At 39.1% G+C, this 24073-nt stretch overlaps 1 protein-coding gene across 1 annotated transcript in view; it reads right to left on the reverse strand.

The window, feature by feature from the left end:
* LOC308090030 (activin receptor type-2B-like) overlaps positions 1 to 24073 on the reverse strand; it is a gene marked incomplete at both ends in the record, with an annotated part of 79849 nt that overhangs the window by 43027 nt on the left and 12749 nt on the right. Inside the window, one exon of the mRNA XM_080435056.1 lies at positions 1557 to 1767. Within this exon, the coding sequence (XP_080291182.1) occupies positions 1557 to 1767 (211 nt within the window). The remainder of the gene's footprint in view (positions 1 to 1556; positions 1768 to 24073) is intronic.

Here is a 24073-nt window from a genome sequence, read left to right on the forward strand (position 1 = left end):
ACTAACATAGCTCGCGTCGCCAGGCTCTCTACCCACCCGCGGCCCCGCCCCCTTGCGCTTAAACTACATGCAAAAAGCCTGTTCGCGTACAGTACTGGCTTTCATATACTCTTGGGGATCTGACTAATATGACAAGTTGCTTATTGTGAACACAATACGCTACAAATTAATTAATATATGAATTTATTTGGATAAAAAAAAAACTTTGCCGCCGGGTCGGGTCCCATTAGCTGTTGGCTGTTTCATTTAGAGAGGAAACATTTAGGATACATACTACACAGCAATTGATGCGAGAAAAAATAATAATATATAAAAACCTTTGGTACAAACGGAACAAGTAAAATGTTTTCCCCCTGTGAGTCCTCTTGTGTATTTTTAGGCTTCCCATGTGACTAAAGCCTTTGCTACAAACTGAACAAGTAAATGGCTTTTCACCTTTGTAGCCTAGTTTTACTCAGTAATATTTTTAACACAGGCCTTTTACTTGTAACAGAGTATTTTTATATTGTGGTAAAAAACGGGACATTCTGCAATATATTAATATTACATATTACTTTTTAGTTACTTAAAAAAAATTAATAATTGAACAATTAAATAATCTAGATTTTGTATTATTATTATTATTATTATTATTATTATTATTATTATTATTATTATTAGCCCACAGATTATTTTTGGGACACAGAGATGGCAGATGAGCAGGCATTTAAATTATAAGATAGGATTATGAATTACATTAATGAATCAATGTATTTACTTAAATTAATCAATTCATAAATAGACATATACCTTAATGTAATGTAATCTAGAGTAATTTCTTTCCTCTGCAAACATTTTAGCTCTCTTCTGCCACCCACTGTCCACCTACTGTATTACAGCAATGAAAAACTGAAAACACACCCCCAAGGCATAGCCACACCCCCAACCTTTCACAACCTAAGGATAAGGTGGGTAATGGTAGGTACCTTTCAGAGACGGAGGCGCAAAGGTCAACAGGTGACCACTGTAGTTACTTGACACCACTGATGACAACACAGACCAAACAGTGTAGTAGGGGACATGGTCGATTTCTGCTGGGTTGTTGCAACCATGACATCTGATCTCTTAACCCATTAAGACCTGAGGCCGATTCTACAAATGCCTTAGGCATAGTTTTACTGAGGTTAGGGTTACAATTAAGTTAGGGTTAGGGCTAAGGTTAGGGTTAGGCATAGTTTTACTGAGGTGAGGGTTAAAGTTGGGCTTAGGCATAGTAGCAAAAACGCCTGGCCAATCACAGTTAGGGCTGCAGGAATAAATCGATTTGAATACAAATCGCGATTCTCATGTTGGACGATTCAGAATCGATTCTCCTATTAATGTATATATTTTTTTCCCCAGTAGTTTTGTATAATGACATTTTTGATTCTGGGCTGAACCGGGGAAAACATGGATTTTAAATCGGAAAAAAAGGTTTTTGAATCGAAAACAAATTGTGACCCCAAAAATCGGAATCGAATTGGAATCGTGAGATATCATAAGATTCACAGCCCTAATCCCAGTAGACCTGGGCGTACCTGTCATAGCAGTTGAAGTCGTCCAGCCAGCAGCCTTTCTTCACCAGCTCTATGGAACCAGTGGAGTTGGTCCAGGAAGCGTAGCAGTGAGAGCGCTTGTCCTGCTCCCCTCCCTCACAACGCTCCACCCCACTGTGGTTGGTCTTCTCCAGCTCATGGTTCACATTGTAGTACACACACTCATGGGTCTGTAGCCCCCCACACACTGACTCTGAGGGGGAGAGGAGAGGAGAGGAGAGGAGAGGAGAGGAGAGGAGAGGAGAGGAGAGGAGAGGAGAGGAGAATTCAACACTCTGATGATGCCATTGCAGTTTTCCAACTAAGATCTAAATATGAATCTAGGGGAGACATTCATTCACATGAGGTGATGAATACAGTCTGGTTATGTTTTAAATCTTACTACTTCCACCAACGGTCCCTCTCTCAATATAAACACATGGTCACTCGACCACGAAAGGCCATTCTCTCTCTCTCCCCCTCTCTCTCTCCCCCTCTCTCTCTCCCCCTCTACCTCTCTACAACGGGTTAGCGCCCATGTGTGTGCGTCCTTAGCAAGCGTGTGTGTGTGTGTGTGTGTGTGTGTGCATGTCTTTAAGTGGCGCATGTGTTGCACCTTTGTGTTGAATTAGTAACTGGTTGCATCTTTGTGTTGCTATCAGCTGCAGCTGTTGAGGCCTTGCTCAGACATACGGACGGACGGACGGACGGACAGAGGGACAACACACACACACACACACACACACACACACACACACACACACACACACACACACACACACACACACACACACACACACACACACACACACACACACACACACACACACACACACACACTGTTGGCACCACTCAAACATGTACACCAAGAGGACAGGAACAGGGGCGATCCATAATTTAGCTCGGGGTCAGACTCCCATTCCTATATGGAACTTTTTAAACTTCGAGTTTGAATCAGACTCAGAGCACTGAGCAGTAGAAAGAAACCAGGTTTGGTGACGTGAGGCTAATACAACCCGCCAGAACTTGCCCGCCCAATGCAATTTTTTCAAGCGACCAGTCTGGCAACACTGCTTCCGGGCGGGTTTGGTGGGACCGGTTGAACGTAAACAGAAGTGGGAGATACCAAGTGAAGTCACCATACAGGGTTAACTGATATAGATAGGGTAGTATTAACACATATGAATTTTTTAAAAACAAAACATTTTTAAAATACAAAATTCAACAAATTAAAGCAGCATGACCCCCCCTAAAGCCCCCCCAGAGCAAAAAAAAAGTTTGATGATTACGACCATAAGTGCGTATGTGTATGTGTGTGTGTGTGTGTGTGTGTGTGTGTGTGTGTGTGTGTGTGTGTGTGTGTGTGTGCGTGTGTGTGCGTGTGCGTGTGCGTGTGCATGCGTTTGTGTGTGTGCGTGTGCGTGCGTGCGTGTGACTAATGATCTTTTGTGTCTGAACACGATAAAAGCTGTTAATATGATTGTGTGAAATGCAAATCTGTGTGTGTGTGTGTGTGTGTGTGTGTCTGACCCTGTGACATATACGTCTCGGTTTGGATAAAGGGTCTTAATAAGTGATATGTGGTCACTTTGCATCAGAAAGTCACACACACACGGCATCTGGCAAGCAGAGTGTGTATGTGTGCGTGCGTGCGTGCGTGCGTGTGTGCGTGCGTGCGTGCGTGCGTGCGTGCGTGCGTGCGTACGTACGTGCATACTTTTAACTCCACTACAATTATTTGACAGCTTTAGTTGACAATTACTTTGCAGATTCCGACATTAATCAATTGAGCCCTATACTTGGCACTATTCAAAAATAGCAGATCTAGACATGTCGCATCGTGCCGCGTTGTGAGCTTGTAGATCTGCTATTTTCTCATTATTTTTGACATTTTTGGAAACATTTGAGCACTTTTGCTTTTCGTACTTTAAGTATTGTGCCAATACTTTTATACTCAATTTTGAATACAGGGCTTTTACAAGCACTGTTAATTTTTACAGAAAATTTTAATGTTTAACTATGGCTAATGTAGTTAGCCGTAGTCTTTTGAAAAAAAATCTGTTTAGTTTACATTTTAGTCAACTGACATGTTTTTTTAGTTTAGTTTTAGTCGACTAAATCTACAGTTGATTTAGTCGACTAAAATGTACTTTTGGCAGGCCTTGATTGCGTCGTAATGCCTGATTTATACCTACAGTAGCTGTGTGCCAAAAATAGCCCAGCTACTAGCTGGTAGATCGGCTATTTTCGGAACGTTGTACAACAGGTACAATTCTCATTTTTACCTACTTCTATTCGTGCCATCAATAATGGAAGCAGGAGGAGGTAGCTGTTAGTAACTATTATTATCTGGATCTTGTGATCATGTCTATGACTATGTCTATGTTTATGTCTTGTGTATGTACGTTGTATGTATGTTTACTGTGTCTTGGATTCTTGGTTTCTTATTATTATCTGCTGTAACATAAATTGCCCAGCTTGGGACAAAATAAACTGAACTTAAATGGTAAATGGTGCATTTATATAGCACTTTACATAATAGATCGTGCATTACATTCACCCACACATTCATACAGCGATGGCGGAGGAAACCATGCAAGGCACCAATCTGCTCTTCGGGAGAAATTAGGGGTTCAGTGTCTTGCTCAAGGACACTTCTACGCTAACTCTTCTGGGGGAGCCCGGGATCGAACTGAAAACCTCACGGTGTCCATCCGGCTTGAACTTGTGACACCCACGTGCAGCCAAGCATAAAATGTCTTGTCTTAGTTCTACTGGATCTCTTCTCCACTCTTGGCGGCGTCCTGGACCCACAGTGAACACACACACACACACACACACACACACACACACACACACACACACACACACACACACACACACACACACACACACACACACACACACACACACACACACACACACACACACACACACACGGCCGGACGGACCCGAGCGCACGTTCCCTGTGTGGTCTATGGATTCGACACATGCGCAGTTTGATCATTCGTCCCATAGGTCGGAAGGCCATCCCACAGCTGGGGAGCCGTAACCATGGCGACAATCCTTTACATAAGAAGGCAAATAAACAGCTGACATTTGGGGAAAGCAAAAAACGGGCTTCGGTGTTCCGTGCACATGGTAATGGTGAATGGCTGTGTGCAAATGCAGATCAATTGCTCCAGCCACTGAGGAGAACTGGGTGTTTTTTTGCACACATCACAGACAGACAGAGCTACAGAGGCACAGAGCTACAGAGGCACAGAGCTACAGACCATAGAATTAAAAATAATAGAGAGGGCACCCGAAATCTCCTCCCATCCACTTGCATTGAGTTGCTCACCCAGCGCATGGGCCTAAATCACCCCTTCTTCCGGGTTGGAAATTTGGTGGGCGCGGCCTATTTAGGGCCCAGTTCGTCACAGAAGTGACGCGTTTTGCGTCACAGAAGCGCGCAGCCCCGTGCGCAAGCACGTGCGCACGCTCGTGAGTCGAGCCCATTGGTCGAAACCGTTTTCGCTCGTTCATGTTGAGGCCCCAGGCCTGCAGTACCATGAATGGCCAGCATGTCCATTTGGCTTCAATGAAACCACTGGGTTCTGGGGGCTTGCTACAGACGCACAGAGCTTTGTGGAATTATAGGAGGATTGACAAAATTGTCAATATATTTAGTATATCTCTGCTGTCGGGCAGAAACCAGCAAAACAAAAAGTGGAGTTAGGAGGTTTTGTTCATCATTGATAAGAACTGAATGGACCTCCAAGCTCACAATGAGGTTGGAGGTCAAAAGGGAGTGGAGCCTGGAGTCAGCTAAACCAGCTAACTCCACCCCCCTTTGGTGGACTTAGCTGGTTTAGCAGAAAGTTTGAGGATCCAATGGAGTTAGCTGGTTTTATCAGAAGCGCTTTTTAATACTTTTCATTGCTTCAATATCTTTTGTAACCAACACATAGACGTAAAGGGTCTTCAATAGCACTGATTTATGAACAAAATGGAAAAGCTAAAAAATTGAGTTAGTTGGTTTCTGCCCGATAGCAACAATATTAGCTTGGTTTTTATTTTGTTTTGGTCAGTGAAAAAAGGTAGTCGATGAGTATTTCTACAATGTTGTATTGGTATTTTTACTTGAGTAAAACATCGGAGTACTTTACTAATACCTGAACCTGTGTACAGGTCAACACAGAGTAGTGATCCGATACCAGTGCATTTTTATTAAAAAAAACTTCCTATGAAGGCCATAATGCATTACAAACATACTCATAATGTATTATACACTTATAACACTGTATAGCAGTGGTTTCCAAACTTGGGATCGGTACCCCCAGGGGGGTCCCCAAATTATTTTGGGGGTCCCCGGATAGCTTATTGTGCAACATTGTTTTCTCACTCAACAGTAAACAAACCAACATACAGCATAAGTGTATACATGGTATCTGCACATTTATAAAGACACAATTGAATGACTTTTAAGATCTTTTTAACCCTCTAGAACCTGAACTATGAAGGAAAGGTCAGAAAATTCCAAAAATTTTAAAAGGGACACTTTATTGGGTCCTAAAACATTTTTGATTTTTTTATTTTTTTTTACCATTACTTTGTATCATTTATTTGTTGTATCATATTTGATACAAGGGGTATTAAAAGGGGTATTTCAAGTCGGTTTTACTGCCTCCCCCTGGCCAGCCGGGGCGCCTGATGGAGGGGAAAGGAACTGGTTGGAATAATGTGTTCCTTCCACGCGCTACGTCCAACCAGGGAAACTCTCCCCTGTCAGGTGATAAGAAGGTCAGTTAGCTCTCATGCATTGAAGGAGGCATGAGCTCGGCCCTGGCCTCCCTAGGTTGGCAGAGGGAGTGTAGTGCCCAGGATTACATAGAGATTGGCACTGGGTGTAAAAAATAGGGTTACAAAATCGTGGGATAAAATTTTGAAACAAAAAAAAAAATCAAGTCGGTTTTAACATTACAAAAAAAAATCTTTTAGACCTGTAGTATCAAATATGATACAAATCGTAAAGGACTATAGACCTGTAGTATCAAATATGATACAAACACTTTTGACATCATAAAAAACTAACTCAAATGCTAAATTTTGAGAGCTCTTAAGTGCATTCAAGTTATCCAACACTTATTTAGATATACTAGGAAAACGTACCCGAACTGCTTAAAAAATAATTGTTTGTTAGTAGTGCATCAACCTCTCCTGTTTAGTTGATGGCAGCCATTTTGGGTCAGACCACCTGAGGCTCTGTAACTACCTGCAATGCAAATGGTATGGTCCAGGGGGAAGTGGGGATGTGTCAGATATGATACAACAGGTTCTTGGTCCAAGTATTGATTACACTGATTTATTAAAAAATCAGTGTAATGTGTGTATCATATATGATACGTTTGGTGACATAGGGTTAACACCAAATTGGCCAAATTGTTAAATATTACGTAAGACAGAGGCAAACATTGTGAAAATAGTCGATCTACAAGTGAGGTATTGTGAGCTCGTAGTGTGGCTATTTTCACAATATTTACCTGAACTATATCATATGTAATGTCCCCAGTTCAAATATGATTATTTTGGAAGGTCTGAAACATTTGGGAAACCTTGCTGTACAGTTATAGTATAGTTATAATAACTCACAAATACTCAGAATGTGTTATTATTCCATTCCATTTAGTGTAGCACAGTGGTTCTCACAGTGGAACCAAATGGACCCCATCATAAGGGTCCATTTGGAACCCCTTCAAGGAACTATGAGGGTCCCTGGACCACACTTTGACTGGTGTAGCAGAGTGTTTCCAGTGAGCCAACATGCACAATATCAGCACCCTGACTCAGTATGACCAGAATGGAACAGAGCCGTCATTAGTATCATTGGTAACACCTGTGAAGGAAGTAAGGAAGAGGCCCAATTTATTTCTAATCTGGCCAATATATAGAGCTGTGGGTACTTAAAGGGACATTTCACTTTCAAATATGTTTGGGTTCAGTTTAACACACTTAGGCCGTGGGCCGAGTGCCTCTATCTGCTTTAGTTTTTGAGTTGGTTGATCCCCATCAAGGAACTGACACATTTTTAGCGGTGCCAGCCGCTCTACATTTGACCGTGTGTGTATGTATGTCCGTCCGTCCGTCCGTCCGTCCGTATGTTTGCGGACGGCAAAGATGCAACACATGCGCCACTTCAAGACATGCACACAAACACACACACACACACACACACACACACACACACACACACACAAGCCAGCACTGCACACGTGCGCGCGCGCACACGCACACGCACACTCACACGCACACACACACACACACACACACACACAGAACATGCGGTCCTGCGAGGCGCACCTTTGCAACACATGCGCCACTTAAAGACATGCGCACACACACACACACACACACACACACAGACTGGCCCGCACGTGTGCACGCACACACACACACACACCCAACCCCCCCCACACACACACACACACACTAAAACGACCGATCTACAATGTGAGTACAAATTATTAAAAGTAAATAAAGTGAGTACAAATATTTAGAAGTAAATACCTTGAGTAAAAATACTTCAGAGTACTTAAATTGAGTAAAAATACTTAAAAGTATTCAAAATGAGTAAAAATACTTACAAGTTGAAAAAAAGAGTAAAAATTACTAAAAGTTGATAAAAAGAGTAAAAATACTTAAAAGTTGTAAAAATGAGTAAAAACTCCAAATATACTACTACAAAAAATACTACTACAAATACTCTTTTAGTACCGCCTCAATACCAGTCTGAATGCCAGCGCCCACACATCAAATAGATTTGTACCAACTGAATGACAGCACACACTCATCAAACAGAGTAGGCACCGCTTACTCACACTGGGTGTGATTTTTTAGTATTGTGTAGATTAATTGTTTATGAACACATTATCAAATGTTTTCAACCTGAAAAGTTGCGCCAGAATAATAAAAATTAGATATAATATCACAGACTAAACATTACTTATTTTCAAAATCCTGGCAACCCGATGCCAAGTATAAACCAATCAAAGCTCGCCTACTGTATTGTGTAATTCAGTTGGCCAATCATGTTCTTCGTACCACTTGCAAGAGCAGAACCCGGAAATACAGCTCAGACTGACGGAATATTGTAAACAAGAAAACAACAGAGGTAATATTTGTTTTGTGATGATCGTTGGTTGCACATTATGATATTAAGCATCAATATTATATCATTATAATGTAAGGGTTGCCTACAGGCAACAGGATGGTTTGCAGATGCAAATTTAGCGTTTTAACAACAGCTGCAAATGCTTAAGATACTATTAAGCAGTGACCAATCAATATGTACCCCTTTATAAATGTCTCGCTATCATTAATTGGCTCTGCTATACGTTGCCTTGTTATTTTATTGATTCCCATCTCGTATCTTTTCTGTTCAGATCTGCAGTCACTGTGGATCCGTTGCCAAAGTTGGTGTTTAGAGTTACGGTTGGTGATTTGTTCTTTCTCTCTTGACAAGTTCTGAGCTAAAGTTACCAGTTGTTAATGTAGATATAGTTAGGCGAGTTGGGTTAAATTACGTTTGTCTGTCAATTTAGTGTGTGTGCACTAGCATGCTGCATTCATTATTTTGTACAGTACTGTTCAGAGCCCGTTTATATCTTTTGGTTAAATGCACAGTGTTAAAATACTCATTTGTAAGGTTTTTGTATGGCTTAAATGGTGTTTGTTATCTCTATCTTATGTTTGTGTGCAATAACCACAAACAGAAGCAAATCCTGCTTCATACGTGTCCTGACTAGACATGTAGGTACCATTTCATAAGAACTTCAAAACAGCAGACAAAAAAAATACATAATCAGATGCTATTTAATGAATCAACACCAGACAAAATCACTTGAATAATATGAATCAGTGTTGTGTTGGTTATTTAATTTAATTATGTAAACGTCACCTATAGTATGTTGTGTAAAGTAACTAAGTACATTTACTCAAGTACTGTACTTAAGTACATTTACTCAAGTACTGTACTTAAGTACATACAGTTGAGGTATTTTTACTTTACTGGAGTATTTCCAAGTTTTAATTATTTTACTTCTACTCCACTATATCTCAAAGACAAATATTGTACTTTTACTCCACTGCAATTATATAAAAACTTGAGTTACTTTGTAGATTTGAATTATTATTACAAAACATACATTAACCTCTCAGTCTTCAGCCCTATTTAAACTTTGGCTATTTGAAAATTGTCAATCTACAAGCTCACATCGGCTATTTTCAAAAGATTTTACATTTGATACATATTACCTTGTGAAACGGGACATTCTGCATAAAGAGTACTTTTACTTTCGGTACTTTAAGTACATTTTGATACCAATACTTATGTACTTTTACTCAAGTGAATTTTTAATTCCGGACTTTCACTTGTAAGGGCGCGCTCCCACCGCACTTATATTTTACCTCTGGGGCAGAATCTGCCAATGCTTTGTCAATGCAAATGCGTGGATTCCTGGTCTTGCAGATTTTTTTCAAGAATCCACGCATTTGCATTGACAAAGCATTGGCAGATTCTGCCCAAGAGGTAAAATAAAAGTGCGGTGGCTGGCCGCTGTTTGCAGAATCTGCCAATGCATTGTCAATGTAAATGCGTTGATTCACGCAAGAGCAGATTTTTCCGCTGGTCGCGCAGACCTTGTGTTTATCTGCTCTCCGCGACTAAGCATAAAACTGCTGGAGGCAGGCGCTGATTTTCTCCCTCTGTCCAATCGGGTGAGTCGAAGGCGGACCGTCTCAAGACTCAGGAAGCAACATGGTGCTCTCAGTAGACCAACTGGTTGTAGCTGTTGCATCTCACCCAGTACTTTATGATTTGACCATGAAAGAGTTCCATATGACTGACATTAAAGAACTGGCCTGGTTACAAGTCAGTGCGGTCGCAAAGGCTTCAGGTTAACGTCAAGGAAGAAGGCGTTGCGGGCTACGGGGACGGTCTTGAATGTGAGTGACAGGTGCGTCACAGCGTTTTTTTTAAATCCGCTGGCTGCAAAAAACTTTGGCCGCGCACAACCTGCGTTTAACAGCGGCCAGCCAACTCTTGGTGGGAGCGCGCCCTAACAGAGTATTTCTACATTGCTTTTACTTAAGTAAAACCTGTGAGTACTTTTTCCACCACTGCCTATAAATGGCTCACAGTTTAACAGGTAATAATGTACGATTGATTTGAACAATTATCTGTAACTGTAACAGATTAAGTATACTTAAATATGATACAATTTTAGATTATAAAGACAAGAATTAACGTTACCACTTCATTTATGTTAATGATCAAATCACCGCAGCGGCAGTGAACGAGAGGCAAGGCAATATAGCGAAAATAATCGGATATACAAAAGCAGTCCAATACGGTTATGAATGAACTATTAGTAGCCTATGGTATAGCTGTTGCAAGTTCGTTAGGAAAATCTATATTTTACACTCATTTTAGTATTTTTTGGACCAGAAGTCTCGGTTTTACGGAATGTTTTATTGCTGGTTGCCATGGAGATTCTTAGTAGCCCTGCATATTTGCCTGTTTAAAATTGCATTCGATAAAATCTGTCTTTTTCATTCTGGCGCACGAATCGGAGCTGGAAACATTTGTTACAGTACTTGTAAGAATTTTATATATCTACCCTGAAAAAAGAATGCAGTTTCTGAGTGGGGATCAATGAAAGTCAGAATTAGAGCACTCAGCCCACGGCCTAACTCAGGCTTTTGTGTTTCACCCCAGACAGTTTTTAAGTTGCTTGATTCAGTATGTAGATATTTGATATTCATTTTATCAGACACACCCCCTTCCTATACAAACCCATCGTAACTTCAAACTCCATTTTAACCATGTTAGATTCATTGAAAACACCCGTCCTTGGTTCTGGTGACTGATATCGTCCTTCTAACACGTGAGGGGGCAGAGTTTTTTCAATTACACTTTTCATTTTCATTATTTTTCATTGTTATTTTTCATTTCCCCAAAAAAATATTGGAAATAAGGACAGGTGTTTTCAATGAATCTCACATGGTTAAAATGGAGTTAATGGTTTGTATAGGAAAAAAGATATAGTAAGCACATAAGTATTATAACTATGACATTTATTATACTTATTAATTACACTTATTATACTATTATACACACACACACACACACACACACACACACACACACACACACGCGCGCACACGCGCGCGTGCACACACACAGGGGCCCCAACTCCAAGACAATGGTCTCTGACACAATAAAGGGCAGAGCCATAGAAACACATTGCCCCTCCCCCTTGACTCCGTCTCACTTTAAATCAAGGGTATTTTTTTTTTTTTTTAGGCCAAGGACCCCTTGGCTGGGAGAGGGGTGAAGCACAGACCCCCACTACATATTGTATAACACTAGAACGTCTAGTGTGACGTGTCGTCCACTTCGCATCGCAGATCCACCTTACAGTCACCTCACAGTGTGAGAGAGAGTATTGTGTGAAAGTAGGCAAAGTCGCTTATGATTTTCAGACATGGCAACGCTGTTGTGAAAAGTAAGGCAAATGCGCGTATAATCAGAGGACATGGCAACACTGAGTGTCCTGTGCTCCCCTCTGTCCGCGGACCCCCTTGGAGTCTTGGGACACCGCGAAATATCGTGGAGCCCTTCGGACCCCCGCGAAACATAGCGGACCCCTTAGGGGTCCCGCGGAGACCCTTGGGGGTCCCTGGAGACCTACAGACACGGCGAAGGAAAACGGAAAACTGTAAAGCCACAGCCACGCATGCAAGAGGTTGCACATGAACTCTGCAGCCGCACTGAGGCGCTCCAACACAAACACTCTGACGCTCCCCTAAATCCACTCCAGGGTTTGAAAATACCCACTTCACAAACGGGTTCCAATGACCAAAACTCCACTTCGGGATTTCGCAAAGACCCACAAAAGCGTTCAGTAGTGTGTGTGTGTGTGTGTGTGTGTGTGTGTGTGTGTGTGTGTGTGTGTGTGTGTGTGTGTGTGTGTGTGTGTGTGTGTGTTTGTGAGAATGGAGCACAGCGTGCAGGGGGAAGCGCTGGGATGTACTTGGCACGTGAATGACGGACATATTATTGTGAGTGTGGTGTGATAGAGACATGACCAAAGTGAAAGCAACGGCGCGGGTTGAAACGAAGTGGTCGCGTGTGTTGTTGTTGTTGTTGTGTGGAGATTTCAATGGCGGCTGCGTCGTGTTGGCTCGCGGTGTTTCGGTTTCGGTTTCGCTCGGCGGTGGTCGATGCTGACGCTAGGGAACAACATGGTCTACCCGTAATGTTGTCAGTTTGTGCTGGCCGCAATTAATTATGCTCCGAGGAGGCAAATGTGTGGTGAGCAATGAAAAGTAGCCTACGCCACCCGTAAATTAATCGCGCACGTTGTGGCTTATGTTGTGGCTTATGTTGTTAGTGACGTGTGATATGTTGTTGTTGTGTTTAGTGCGAAACAATGACACGGGAAAATGATGACGGGACTTATCTCTTATGTAATATAGGATTGTGTTGCAAACAGTGTTACGCAGTGGTGTAAAGTAACTAAGTACATGTACTCAAGTACTGTACTTAACATTTAGGTATTTCTACTTTACTGGAATATTTCCAATTTTCAGTACTTTTACTTCTACTCCACTACATCTCAGAGGCAATATTGTACTTTTACTCCACTACAATTATTTGAAAACTTTAGTTACTATGTGACTTTGTAGATATAAATTACTATATAAAAATAACTACATAGGTTTATATATTTGAAAATAGCTGATCTAGATCAGCTATTTTCAAACATTTTAGTACTTTTAATTTTGATGACAATACTTTTACTCAAGTAAAATTTTTAACTCAGGCCTTTCACTTGTAACAGAGTATTTATATGATGCCGATCTAGATACAAAAAGTTTTAAAAAAGTGAAATATTATATTCACAATATATATATATATATATATATATATATATATATATATATATATATATATTGTGAATATAATATATATATTATTTTTTTTAATGACTTTTTTTTAAGTCGTCATAAGTCGTTGGCAGCCAGTGGCTCCGGTTTTGCCAGATTTTGTGGGAGAAACAAGCGCCGGTGTTGCCAGGTTAGGAGTGAAACAAGCGCCCCGGCTCCGGTGGACACACACACACACACACACACACAGCGAAAACACTGACTCCGCAGGACACTGCAACAACAGCACAATGAGCCCTTACTCAGTTACACAAGAAACCAATTAGATGGTGCCTGCACACACACTTTACCTGCAAACAAAGTTGCCAACAGCAGAAGAGCAGCGGCGCCGGAAGTCCAGAACATCATCCTATTGGTCCAGCAATGTAGCCTACATCCAGAACATCATCCTATTGGCAGTGATGGAAGAAGTACTCACATTAGTTTTTTACTTAAGTAAAAATATCAATAGCACAATGTAGAAATACTCTGTTACAAGTCAAAGTCCGGTATTCAAAATGTACTTGAGTAAAAGTACAGGTAAGTAGGTATTGGAATGAAAATATATAAAATCATTGCTACAGAGCGTTTGTTCGGTCACAGGGGTCTCTCCAGCTCTTTAGTAAACAGAATATAGTACATTTTCAGGTAGGTGACGAAATTTAAGCCAATCAGGAGAGAGCACTGAAAATGCATTTTATGTTTATTGAAGAGCTGGAGAGACATGGGAGACACTCTATAGCAATGAGTACTATCAGAATATAGAGCTATTTAACACTTATTTTAACAAAGGTCCAACTTACCCTACCTATAAAGTACCAACTATTCAAATATATAAATAGCTAAGCCGATCTACAAGCTCACAACGTGTCGATGTAGATCGGCTAGTTGAACTATTTGAAAATGTTTTTTAAACATAGTAGAAAATGTCAAGGAAGTTTAGGGATAATGGGTAAGGCACCGGCGAAAATATAGGGCCCTATGTCCCATTTCACAAGTTTTCATAATGTATACAAATGTTTTGAAAATAGCAATCTACAAGCTCACAACGCGTCGTGAGCTTGTAGATCTGCTATTTTCAAATAGCCTAGTGTACAGTATATAGGGCTGAAGTGGTTAATGTATGTTTTGTGATAATAATCAAAATCTACAAAGTATATTGTAGTAAAGTTACAAATAGTTTTCAAATAATTGTAGAGGAGTGAAAATAATAACAATATTTGTCCCTGACATTGTGGAGTAGAAGTAAAAGTACTGAAAACTGAAAATACTCCAGTAAAGAAACAAAAAAAAAGTTAAACATTTTACTTACTTTCCACCACTGCCTATTGGTCCAGAACTTCACATCCACAATCTGTCTATTGGTTCACAATCCCTATACTGGTCCAGAATGTAGTTCAGAACATTTACATCCAAATTCAGATCCTTCACATCCAGAATATCATCCTATTGGTCCAGAAACGTAGCCTTCATCCAGAACCTCGATCCCATTGGTCCAGAACTTCACATCCAGATTGGAATAGTTGGTCTACTAGTTCAGAACATAATTACATTATTGTCTCCACATCTCCACACCACAACATCCAGTCCTGCTATACTGTGTGTGTGTGTGTGTGTGTGTGTGTGTGTGTGTGTGTGTGTGTGTGTGCGTGCGTGCGTGCGTGTCCATCCATCTGAGGTGAAAAAATAAAACAAACACAGACTCGAACCACAAACACATTTTTCTTTCTTTCTTTCTCTCTCTCTCTCGGCTAGGCTGTCGGTCCACCTCCTCGAGCAGGGAGACTGAACTGAACCCAACTTTCTTCTGGGTGTGTGTGTGTGTGTGTGTGTGTGTGTGTGTGTGTGTGTGTGTGTGTGTGTGTGTGTGTGTGTGTGTGTGTGTGTGTGTGTCTGTGTCTGTGTCTGTGTGTGTGTCTGTGTCTGTGTCTGTGTCTGTGTGTGTGTGTCTGTGTGTGTGTGTGTGTGTGTGTGTGTGTGTGTGTGTGTGTGTGTGAGAGAGAGAGAGAGACAGAGGGAGAGAGAGAGAGGGGGGGGGTTGTCCAGACAACATCTGTCCCGTTCAGAATGCTATCACACTAGAGAGAGAGAGAGTGTGTGTGTGTGTGTGTGTGTGTGTGTGTGTGTGTGTGTGTGTGTGTGTGTGTGTGTGTGTGTGTGTGTGTGTGTGTGTGTGTGTGCGCGTGCGTGCGTGCGTGCGTGCGTAATTGCGTGTGTGCGTGCGCGTGTGTGCGCATATTCACATGTGGGGGTGTGGGTGTGAGACAAAGAGAGTATGAGAGAAAGAGAGAGCAGATGTCCTTAGGGGGGCCAAGACCCCCAATGCAACATATGCTACAATCTGAGTGGGCAAATTGTAGTTGTGATTTTCTTTTTCATTCCTATACATTCCTGGCTGTGTTCATTTTGATTTAGTTTTAGCAGTGTTGGAAAAAGTACTCAAATGTTTTACTTACTGTAAGTAAAAGTATCAATACTGCAATGTAGAAAGAAGTACTCTGTTACAAGTAAAAGTCTGGAATTCAAAATTTACTTGAGTAAAAGTAAAAAGGTACCAAAATGTACTAATGTAATGTACTAAAAGGTTTGAAAATAGCAGATCTACAAGCTCACAACGCATAAAAAGGCAGTCAACAAACATTTTCCGTCATCGTTTTAGTCAACATAATTAACACTGATCCCTGGATTATGTTTTGATGTGATAGACCACGCTGACTGGTAGTTTAGGCAGTATAGCAGGCTATATTTGAAGTGATCCAAAACTACAAATACTCAAATAAATACAGACACTCCAAAAGTAAATGTAGTTAAATGTACGTTCAGTGGTGGAAAAAGTACTAAAATGTTTTACTTAAGTAAAAGTATCAATATTGCAATATAAAAATACTGTTACAAGTAAAAGTCTGGAATTCAAAATGTACTTGCTAAGCTAACATGCTAACATGCTAATTGTGTTAGCATCCGCCATTTTGTTTTAGTGACGTCATCATTAGGGGGGCGTGTCTGTTTCATGCCCTAGCATGTCTGAGACCCCCTGCTGTGCGGAGGGGGAAGTGGAGGGGGCTTTGGCGCCCCCTGCTGGGAAGGGGGGGAAGTAGGAGGGGGTTAATGTGTATTCTAATGTGTATTCAATTACTGTGTCTGAGTGGGGTGTGTTCCAGACGCAGGGTAAATGTGGATTCAAGGTGGATGGAGTGGGGCTGTAGGGTAACCGTAGAAAGTGATAATTGAATAGTGAGGTTTTGTTTTGTTTTATTCTTTAAAAATAAGAATTGTTATCTCTGATTAACGTTTGCCTGTTGCTGACTACTACAATGTCACATGAGTTTATTAGGCTTCAAGTGGTTGTTTAAAAGGTAACTTTGATTGACTTAGGTCACATTATAGTCTTATTTCAATGTAGTAACAGGGTTCATTCTTTTATAAATTATTCTTAAAGGGTATAATAATTAACTAAACTTATTATGCTTTAATACCTATAATGACTTTAGAACATATGCCGTAGCAGGATTTTATTTTCTTACAGTATTCCTTACAAATACAGTATGACTCCCCTGTAGTTAAACTGGGGATCAAATGCAAAGGAATCAAGGTAGATTAACAGTCTAACAGGCTGAATGCCACTCTTTAGTCTAGTCTTTTCACATACGGTTTGATTAAAATAAAAAAATATATATATATTTTTTAAAGCAACGGTAGCTAAACCTTAATGTGGCACAAGACAACCCTAACCAATAACACCATAATAAACATTTATAACTTTTTTACTACATACATAACTTTAGTAAACAAGTACTTAAAAATACCCCCAGTGCATGCTGGGGAATTATTTTTAGCCAATGGGAGGGGCCCCTAGTGACATAGATGATGGGAGAACGAGGGGAGGGATTGTATGATAATTAGCGCACGGAGTGCAATGGCTGTGCCTCGCCATGGGTGAAATGCATGCTGGGTAATTATTTTTAAACAATGGCTGAGCCTCGATGTGGGTGAACCATCTTAGTGGTCATGGGGTCTCATAAGTTATTGCTCAGTAAAGTTACTTTCACATAAAATATGTATCTGTATTATTTTATAATGTATAATGAAGATTGAGACTGTTAAAAATGCACTTACATGTTAAGCGTGTAAGCAGAATAGTTTTGTAATTGAAAATGTCCCACTCACAGGGTGTTATACAGTGTAAACAATTAGAATGCACCATTGACACAACCCATGTATTGTGTTTAAAGCTGCCTTTACTCGCTAATCTTAAAATTCCCTAATGTAATATTACACAGTCCTTTAACAAAAAGGTTTGAACACTTTGAATGTGATTCTAAAATATGTTAACAAATCAGGATACAATGAAAGGCTAAAAGGTTGGGTACCACTGTCTAGTCTCTAACCTTTTCACCACTGGTTTAAAAATAAAATAAACTTATTTTTAAAGTTTAGGTTAGCTAAAGCTTTTAAGATGTAACACAAGACAACACTGAACAACATCATACAAAAACATGTTCTAGCTTTGTACTACATGCATTTTAGTAAGCAAGTATTTAAAAGTTACCCTCAATGCATGCTGGGTAATTCTTTTTAGCCAATGGGAGGGGGGGGCCCTAGTGACGGGATAGATGATGGGGGAAGGAGGGGAGGGATTGTATGATAATTAGCGCACGTTACTCGCTATTCTTAAAATTCCCTAATTATATTTTAAAAGGCTAGGGTAGCTAAACCTTAATGTGACACAAAGACAACCCTAACAATATCACCATATTAAACATTTATAACTTTTTTTTTACAAGTGGAGTACAACAACTTGATATGATTAATGATGATAGCTGTTGATTGTTGGGATTGGAAGGGAATAGGCTACATTATGACTTGTATGCATTGTTTTTGGAAGTAGAAACCGCTACTTCCGCTACTTTTAGAAACATTTTATAGCATTAGGGGTCACCCCACTTTTATTCCAAGACAAATGTTTGGTTATTCACTCACATTGTAACTCTCAAAATGTCATCTTTCATAACATTTCCCTACTTTTACATAATTCCCACATTTGTGGAATTATCACCATGTAAAATATTTATAACCTATTTACTACATACATAACTTTAGTAAGCAAGGATGTCAGGCCATCCTGCAGTGCATGCTGGGTAATTATTTTAGCCAATGGGAGTGGCCCCCCTAGTGACATAGATGATTGAAAATGTCCCACTCACAGGGTGTTATACAGTGTAAACAAGTAGAATGCACCATTGACACAACCTATGTATTGTGTTTAAAGCTGCATTTACTCGCTACTCTTTTAATTCCCTAAAGTAATATTACACAGTCCTTTAACAAAAAGGTTTGAACACTTTGAATGTGATTCTAAAAGATGTTAACACATCAGGATACATTGAAAGTCTAACAGGTTTGGTACCACTGTCTAGTTTCTAGTCCTTTCACAGCTGGTTTAAAAAAAATATATATATATATATATATAAATTATATTTTAAAAGGCTATGGTAGCTAAACCTTAATGTGACACAAAGACAACCCTAACAATATCACCATATTAAACATTTATAACTTTTTTTTTTACAAGTGGAGTACAACTTGATATGATTGATGTAATGACAGGACTCAGGTTGCGCTTCAGAAGGGAGACAGGCTGGCAACTGGCTCTAGTCTCTAACCTTTTCACCACTGGTTTAAAAATAAAAAATGTTTTTTTAAAGTTTAGGTTAGCTAAAGCTTTTAAGATGTTACACAAGACAACCTTAAACAACATCACCATGTAATAACATGTTCTAACTGGTTTACTGGATAAATAGTCATAGAAAGCAAAAGAAAAGCAAAAGTATTTTAAAGTTTCCCTCAATGCATGCTGGGTAATTATATTTTAACCAATGACTGAGCCTCGATGTGGGTGAACCATCTATGAGATCATTCACAATAACGGTTTCACTGTCAGTTTTTTAAGACACTTTTTTACTTCTTACTTCTAAACAAAAGAGTAGATTAACTTACTGACCCCAACCAATATATGTTCTAACTAGCTTACTGCAGCTTTTAAGATGTTGCACAAGGCAACCTTAACCAACATCACCATGTAAAAAACATGGTCTATCTGGTTTACTGGATAAATAGTCATAGAAAGCAAAAGTTTTTAAAGTTTAGGTTAGCTATAGCTTTTAAGATGTTACACAAGACAACCTTAACCAACATCACCATGTAAAAAACATGGTCTAACTGGTTTACTGGATAAATAGTCATAGAAAGCAAAAGAAAAGCAAAAGTATTTAAAAGTTACCCTCAATGCATGCTGGGTAATTATTTTTTAACCAATGACTGAGCCTCGATGTGGGTGAACCATCTATGAGATCATTCACAATAACGGTTTCACTGTCAGTTTTTAAGACACTTTTTTACTTCTTACTTCTAAACAAAAGAATAGATTAACTTACCGACCCCAACCAATATATATTTTCTAACTAACTTACTGCAGCTTTTAAGATGTTACAAGGCAACCTTAACCAACATCACCATGTAAAAAAACACGGTCTAACTGGTTTACTGGATAAATAATCATAGAAAGCAAAAGTATTTAAAGTTATCCTAGTGCATGCAGGATAACGGAGTGCATTGGATCATATTTTCTCACCAGCCTGCCAGGTAAGTATGACTTACCAAAGCCAGGAATCTGGTTACGATGTCTCCCCCTGCCAGGTAAGTATGCGTTTTCACTGAGGGTGAACTATCTTCTGGTCATGGTGTCTCCCCTGCCTGCCAGGTAAGTATGACTTCCTCACGCTATTCGTGGAGGGAAGCGCCCACCCACGTACAAGTCACACTTACGGTTCATACAACACACGCTCAGCCACACACTACTATGTTAACGTACACACATTTTATGAGTATAGTTGATGATAGCTGTTGAATGTTGGGATTGGAAGGAAATAGACTACAGATTGACTTGTATATGCATTGTTTTTGGATAGAATAGAAGTAGAATCAGCTATTTTAGAAACATTTTATAGCATTAGGGGTCACCCATTTCTATATCAGGTTACTCACATTGTATCTTTCAAAATGTCATCTTCAAAACTTTTCCCACTTTCCACAGTTCCCACATTTGTGGAATTATCAACTACACACTACTATGTTAACCTACACACGCGGCATGATATCTCCCAATAGGTCGAATATTTTGCATTAAATACAAGATTCTGTATTACTTATTGTAAGTCTCTGATTTTGACACTTTTCTGATCTTGTGCGATATCATGAACATGATCTCTCAAAACATCTAGCAACGGATGCACTTATAACATTTCCGAGCCATCTCCAAAAACTAAATTCAGACCACATTGTCAGCATTCTCAAACTAATTTCATAAGTAGTACGTATATTTACATGTTTCCAAATAACTTTTCTTGAAACTAAGATCTGTATTACTTATTGTAAGTCACTGATTTTGTTGAATACTAAACCTTTTAAGATGTGACACAAGACAACCCTAACCAATAACACCATAATAAACATTTATAACTTTTTTACTGCATACATACCTTTAGAAAACAAGGATGTCAGGCCAATTGAAATGCATCTTTCACAGGGAAGCTTAGCCAGGATTAAAGTTACCCATGTAAACAGATGACAGACTGGTCATTACTTTTCTATGCCATCTCTGCCATCTCTTTTTAATCCACAGTTTTCAAATATATAAATTATAAATTTAAAGTTTAGGTTTGATAAAGCTTAACGTTACACTAAACATCTCCTAATAAATATACATTTTCAAACTATCTTATTTGCTGTATACGTGGCCTTAGAAAAAAAAAATTATTTAGTGTCACCCCTAATGCATGATGGAATATTACTAGTTGTTAGAAATATTATCAAGCTGACTAAGCCTTATAACTAGGGTGTGCATTAGAATTGTCCACTGTGTCAAAAATAAAATACAATACATTTTCCTCAATAGTGAAAGAAACCCCTGAGAAAATGAATGATTGGTGGAATATACCACAAAGCAATTATAGTGGACATGATATCATTGCTGTAAGTATATTAATGAACCAGCACATTTGGTTACTTTCAATCTTTTTTAATTATTGGAAAGTCAAAAACTGTCATTTCTGTCAAATAACAGCATCCAAAATATTCATTTAATTCATTTTATTCTTTGTTTTAACTTTACTTATTTGTGGATCCCATGGTGGGCAGCTGGGAGATACAAAATCCCCAAGTGATACTTGGATCATAGCACTCACGATGCTTGTTGATTGGCTATGTTCGTTCCAATTACTCACGATGCTTGTTGATTGGCTATGTTCGTTCCAATTTTGCTTGCTTGTTTATTTGGTTGCCTGTTTACCATTGGAACCCTGCATCCATGCTGGTCAACTTTTTTTTTATGGAATACTTTATTAACAGTATGCAGAGGCAAACACAGGGAAGTACAGTTCAATACAAGGTCTGTTAAGAGGATTTTAAAACCAAGAAAACCTGTTTCCCATTTGGGGTCCTTTGTATTCAACTCATAGAATAAAGACTGATCCCGACAGGATTTGACCCCGCAACTTTCTGATCTGGAGTCAGACGCACTACCATTGCGTCACAGAGTCCTTATAAATTAAGTTTTACTCATCAACATAACATTTTCTTGCTATGTCATATCATGCTTTAATAGAAAAGTGAATACCGCTTCACCCAACATGGATAGTATTAGTAATGACAAATAGGCTAATAACACCACAGAAGAAAATAAAAAAACACCACTGTCTATTAAGCAAACTGAAATGAACAAAATGTTAACCCAAACATCAGAAAGACACACCACTGTCTATGATTCCTGGCTTTGGTTCCCCGGGGGAAGTCAGATTTAATTTTGTTAAAGAAACTGACATTTTTGCACTTGCCTATAGCAAAAGTCAAAATATGTGTGCTTAAAACTATTTTGTTTATTTAATGATTATTCACTTGAAGAATAACTTAAAGCTGCTCTTACGTGGTATTTTTTTTAAATTCCCTAATAATATTACACAGTCTCACATTTCCTCCTTTAACAAGTGTTGAAAACTTTTGAAAACTATGCTATGAATGTTAACTCTTCCTTTTTAGGAATATAAGATTACAAATAAAATGTTTCAGGTTATTTTAAACTGTAGTACAGTTGTATGATGTAAATATGGGTTTGTGTGGGGACAAAGTTTTAGATTTAATAGGGTTAACACTTTACACACACATATTATCAGGCTCAAACAAAATTATGCCCCAAGTTGTAGCTTATAGTTAGTTTAACAGTACAACAGTAACAACTCTCACAGACCCTTATTACCACCTCCACGTATCCCCCAGAGTTTAAAGGATTATTCACTTTTTTACGTAATATATTGCTTAAATATATACCTTGAGCAATATCTAGGGTGTTTTAAGTAACTTTTTATGCTTTATAATATCAGTTGTATTTTATCAAACTACTTTTGTGTGCATACCTGCACATGCTCAGGGAGTGATGATACACTCATTAAAAAAAAAAGATGTTATGCACGTTGTTGTTTTACTCTAATCCAATGTATTTGTAGCTATTTTATCAAAAAACATCTAGTGGTCAGTGGTGGCTTCTCTTAACATCTGTCTCTCTCAATCTCCTCTCTCTTCCCCCCTCTCTCTCACCTTTCACACACACACTCTCTCTCTCTCTCTCTCTCTCTCTCTCTCTCTCTCTCTCTCTCTCTCTCTCTCTCTCTCTCTCTCTCTCTCTCTCTCTCTCTCTCTCTCTCTCTCTCTCTCTCTCTCTCTCTCTCTCTCTCTCTCTCTCTCTCTCTCTCTCATCCTCTAGCACACACTAATCTCTCTATCTCCGTTTTCTCTCTAAACCTTAACAGCAAGTAGACCCTCTAATATGATATGGTCACTACATCATTCACCTAATACCGTTTTAATTATAAGCAGAAAACCATTACCAACCATTTAACAATTCTGTAATTCTACAAAACCGAATTTCAAACTAATAATCTTGGTCTATACCATAAATTATGGTCATTTATAGTAAAAGTAAATACTGATACATTTTCAGATATACATACATTTACTACTCGTGAACCTAGTTTGAGAACATAGTTAGTGTGTCAGATTATACTTATCTGAGTTGAATTGTAACCTTATAACCATACATCGAATGAAATAGAAATTTGGGGTTATAATCAGGGTCTAACAATTGGATGCTAGACAAATATGTTTACATCTACAAAAGCTGTCCGGTTCTATCATTATTATAGCTAATATATAATACAACTATCTACATTTTCAGCAATGGCTTCTAACAGAAAAAATGTACCACAATATGCAATCATACTGTACTATCTAGTAAACACATAGCCCTTTTTTCCATTTTCTTCAGGCCTACATCAATTTGCATGTGTTTCATGGGAATTTATGCTTGCTCATACGTACATCATTCTAGCCACAAAAAACTATTTTCAAAACTATTAAGAGTATGATATTGTTGTTTGTCAAGAAAAGTATGTAGATGAACATACATTTTACGCATGTTACACCTTGGGGCTTTAAAACAA

Source organism: Gymnoscopelus braueri (assembly GCF_963280865.1).
Source record: "Gymnoscopelus braueri genome assembly, chromosome: 8".
In the NCBI taxonomy this organism is placed as follows: domain Eukaryota; kingdom Metazoa; phylum Chordata; class Actinopteri; order Myctophiformes; family Myctophidae; genus Gymnoscopelus; species Gymnoscopelus braueri.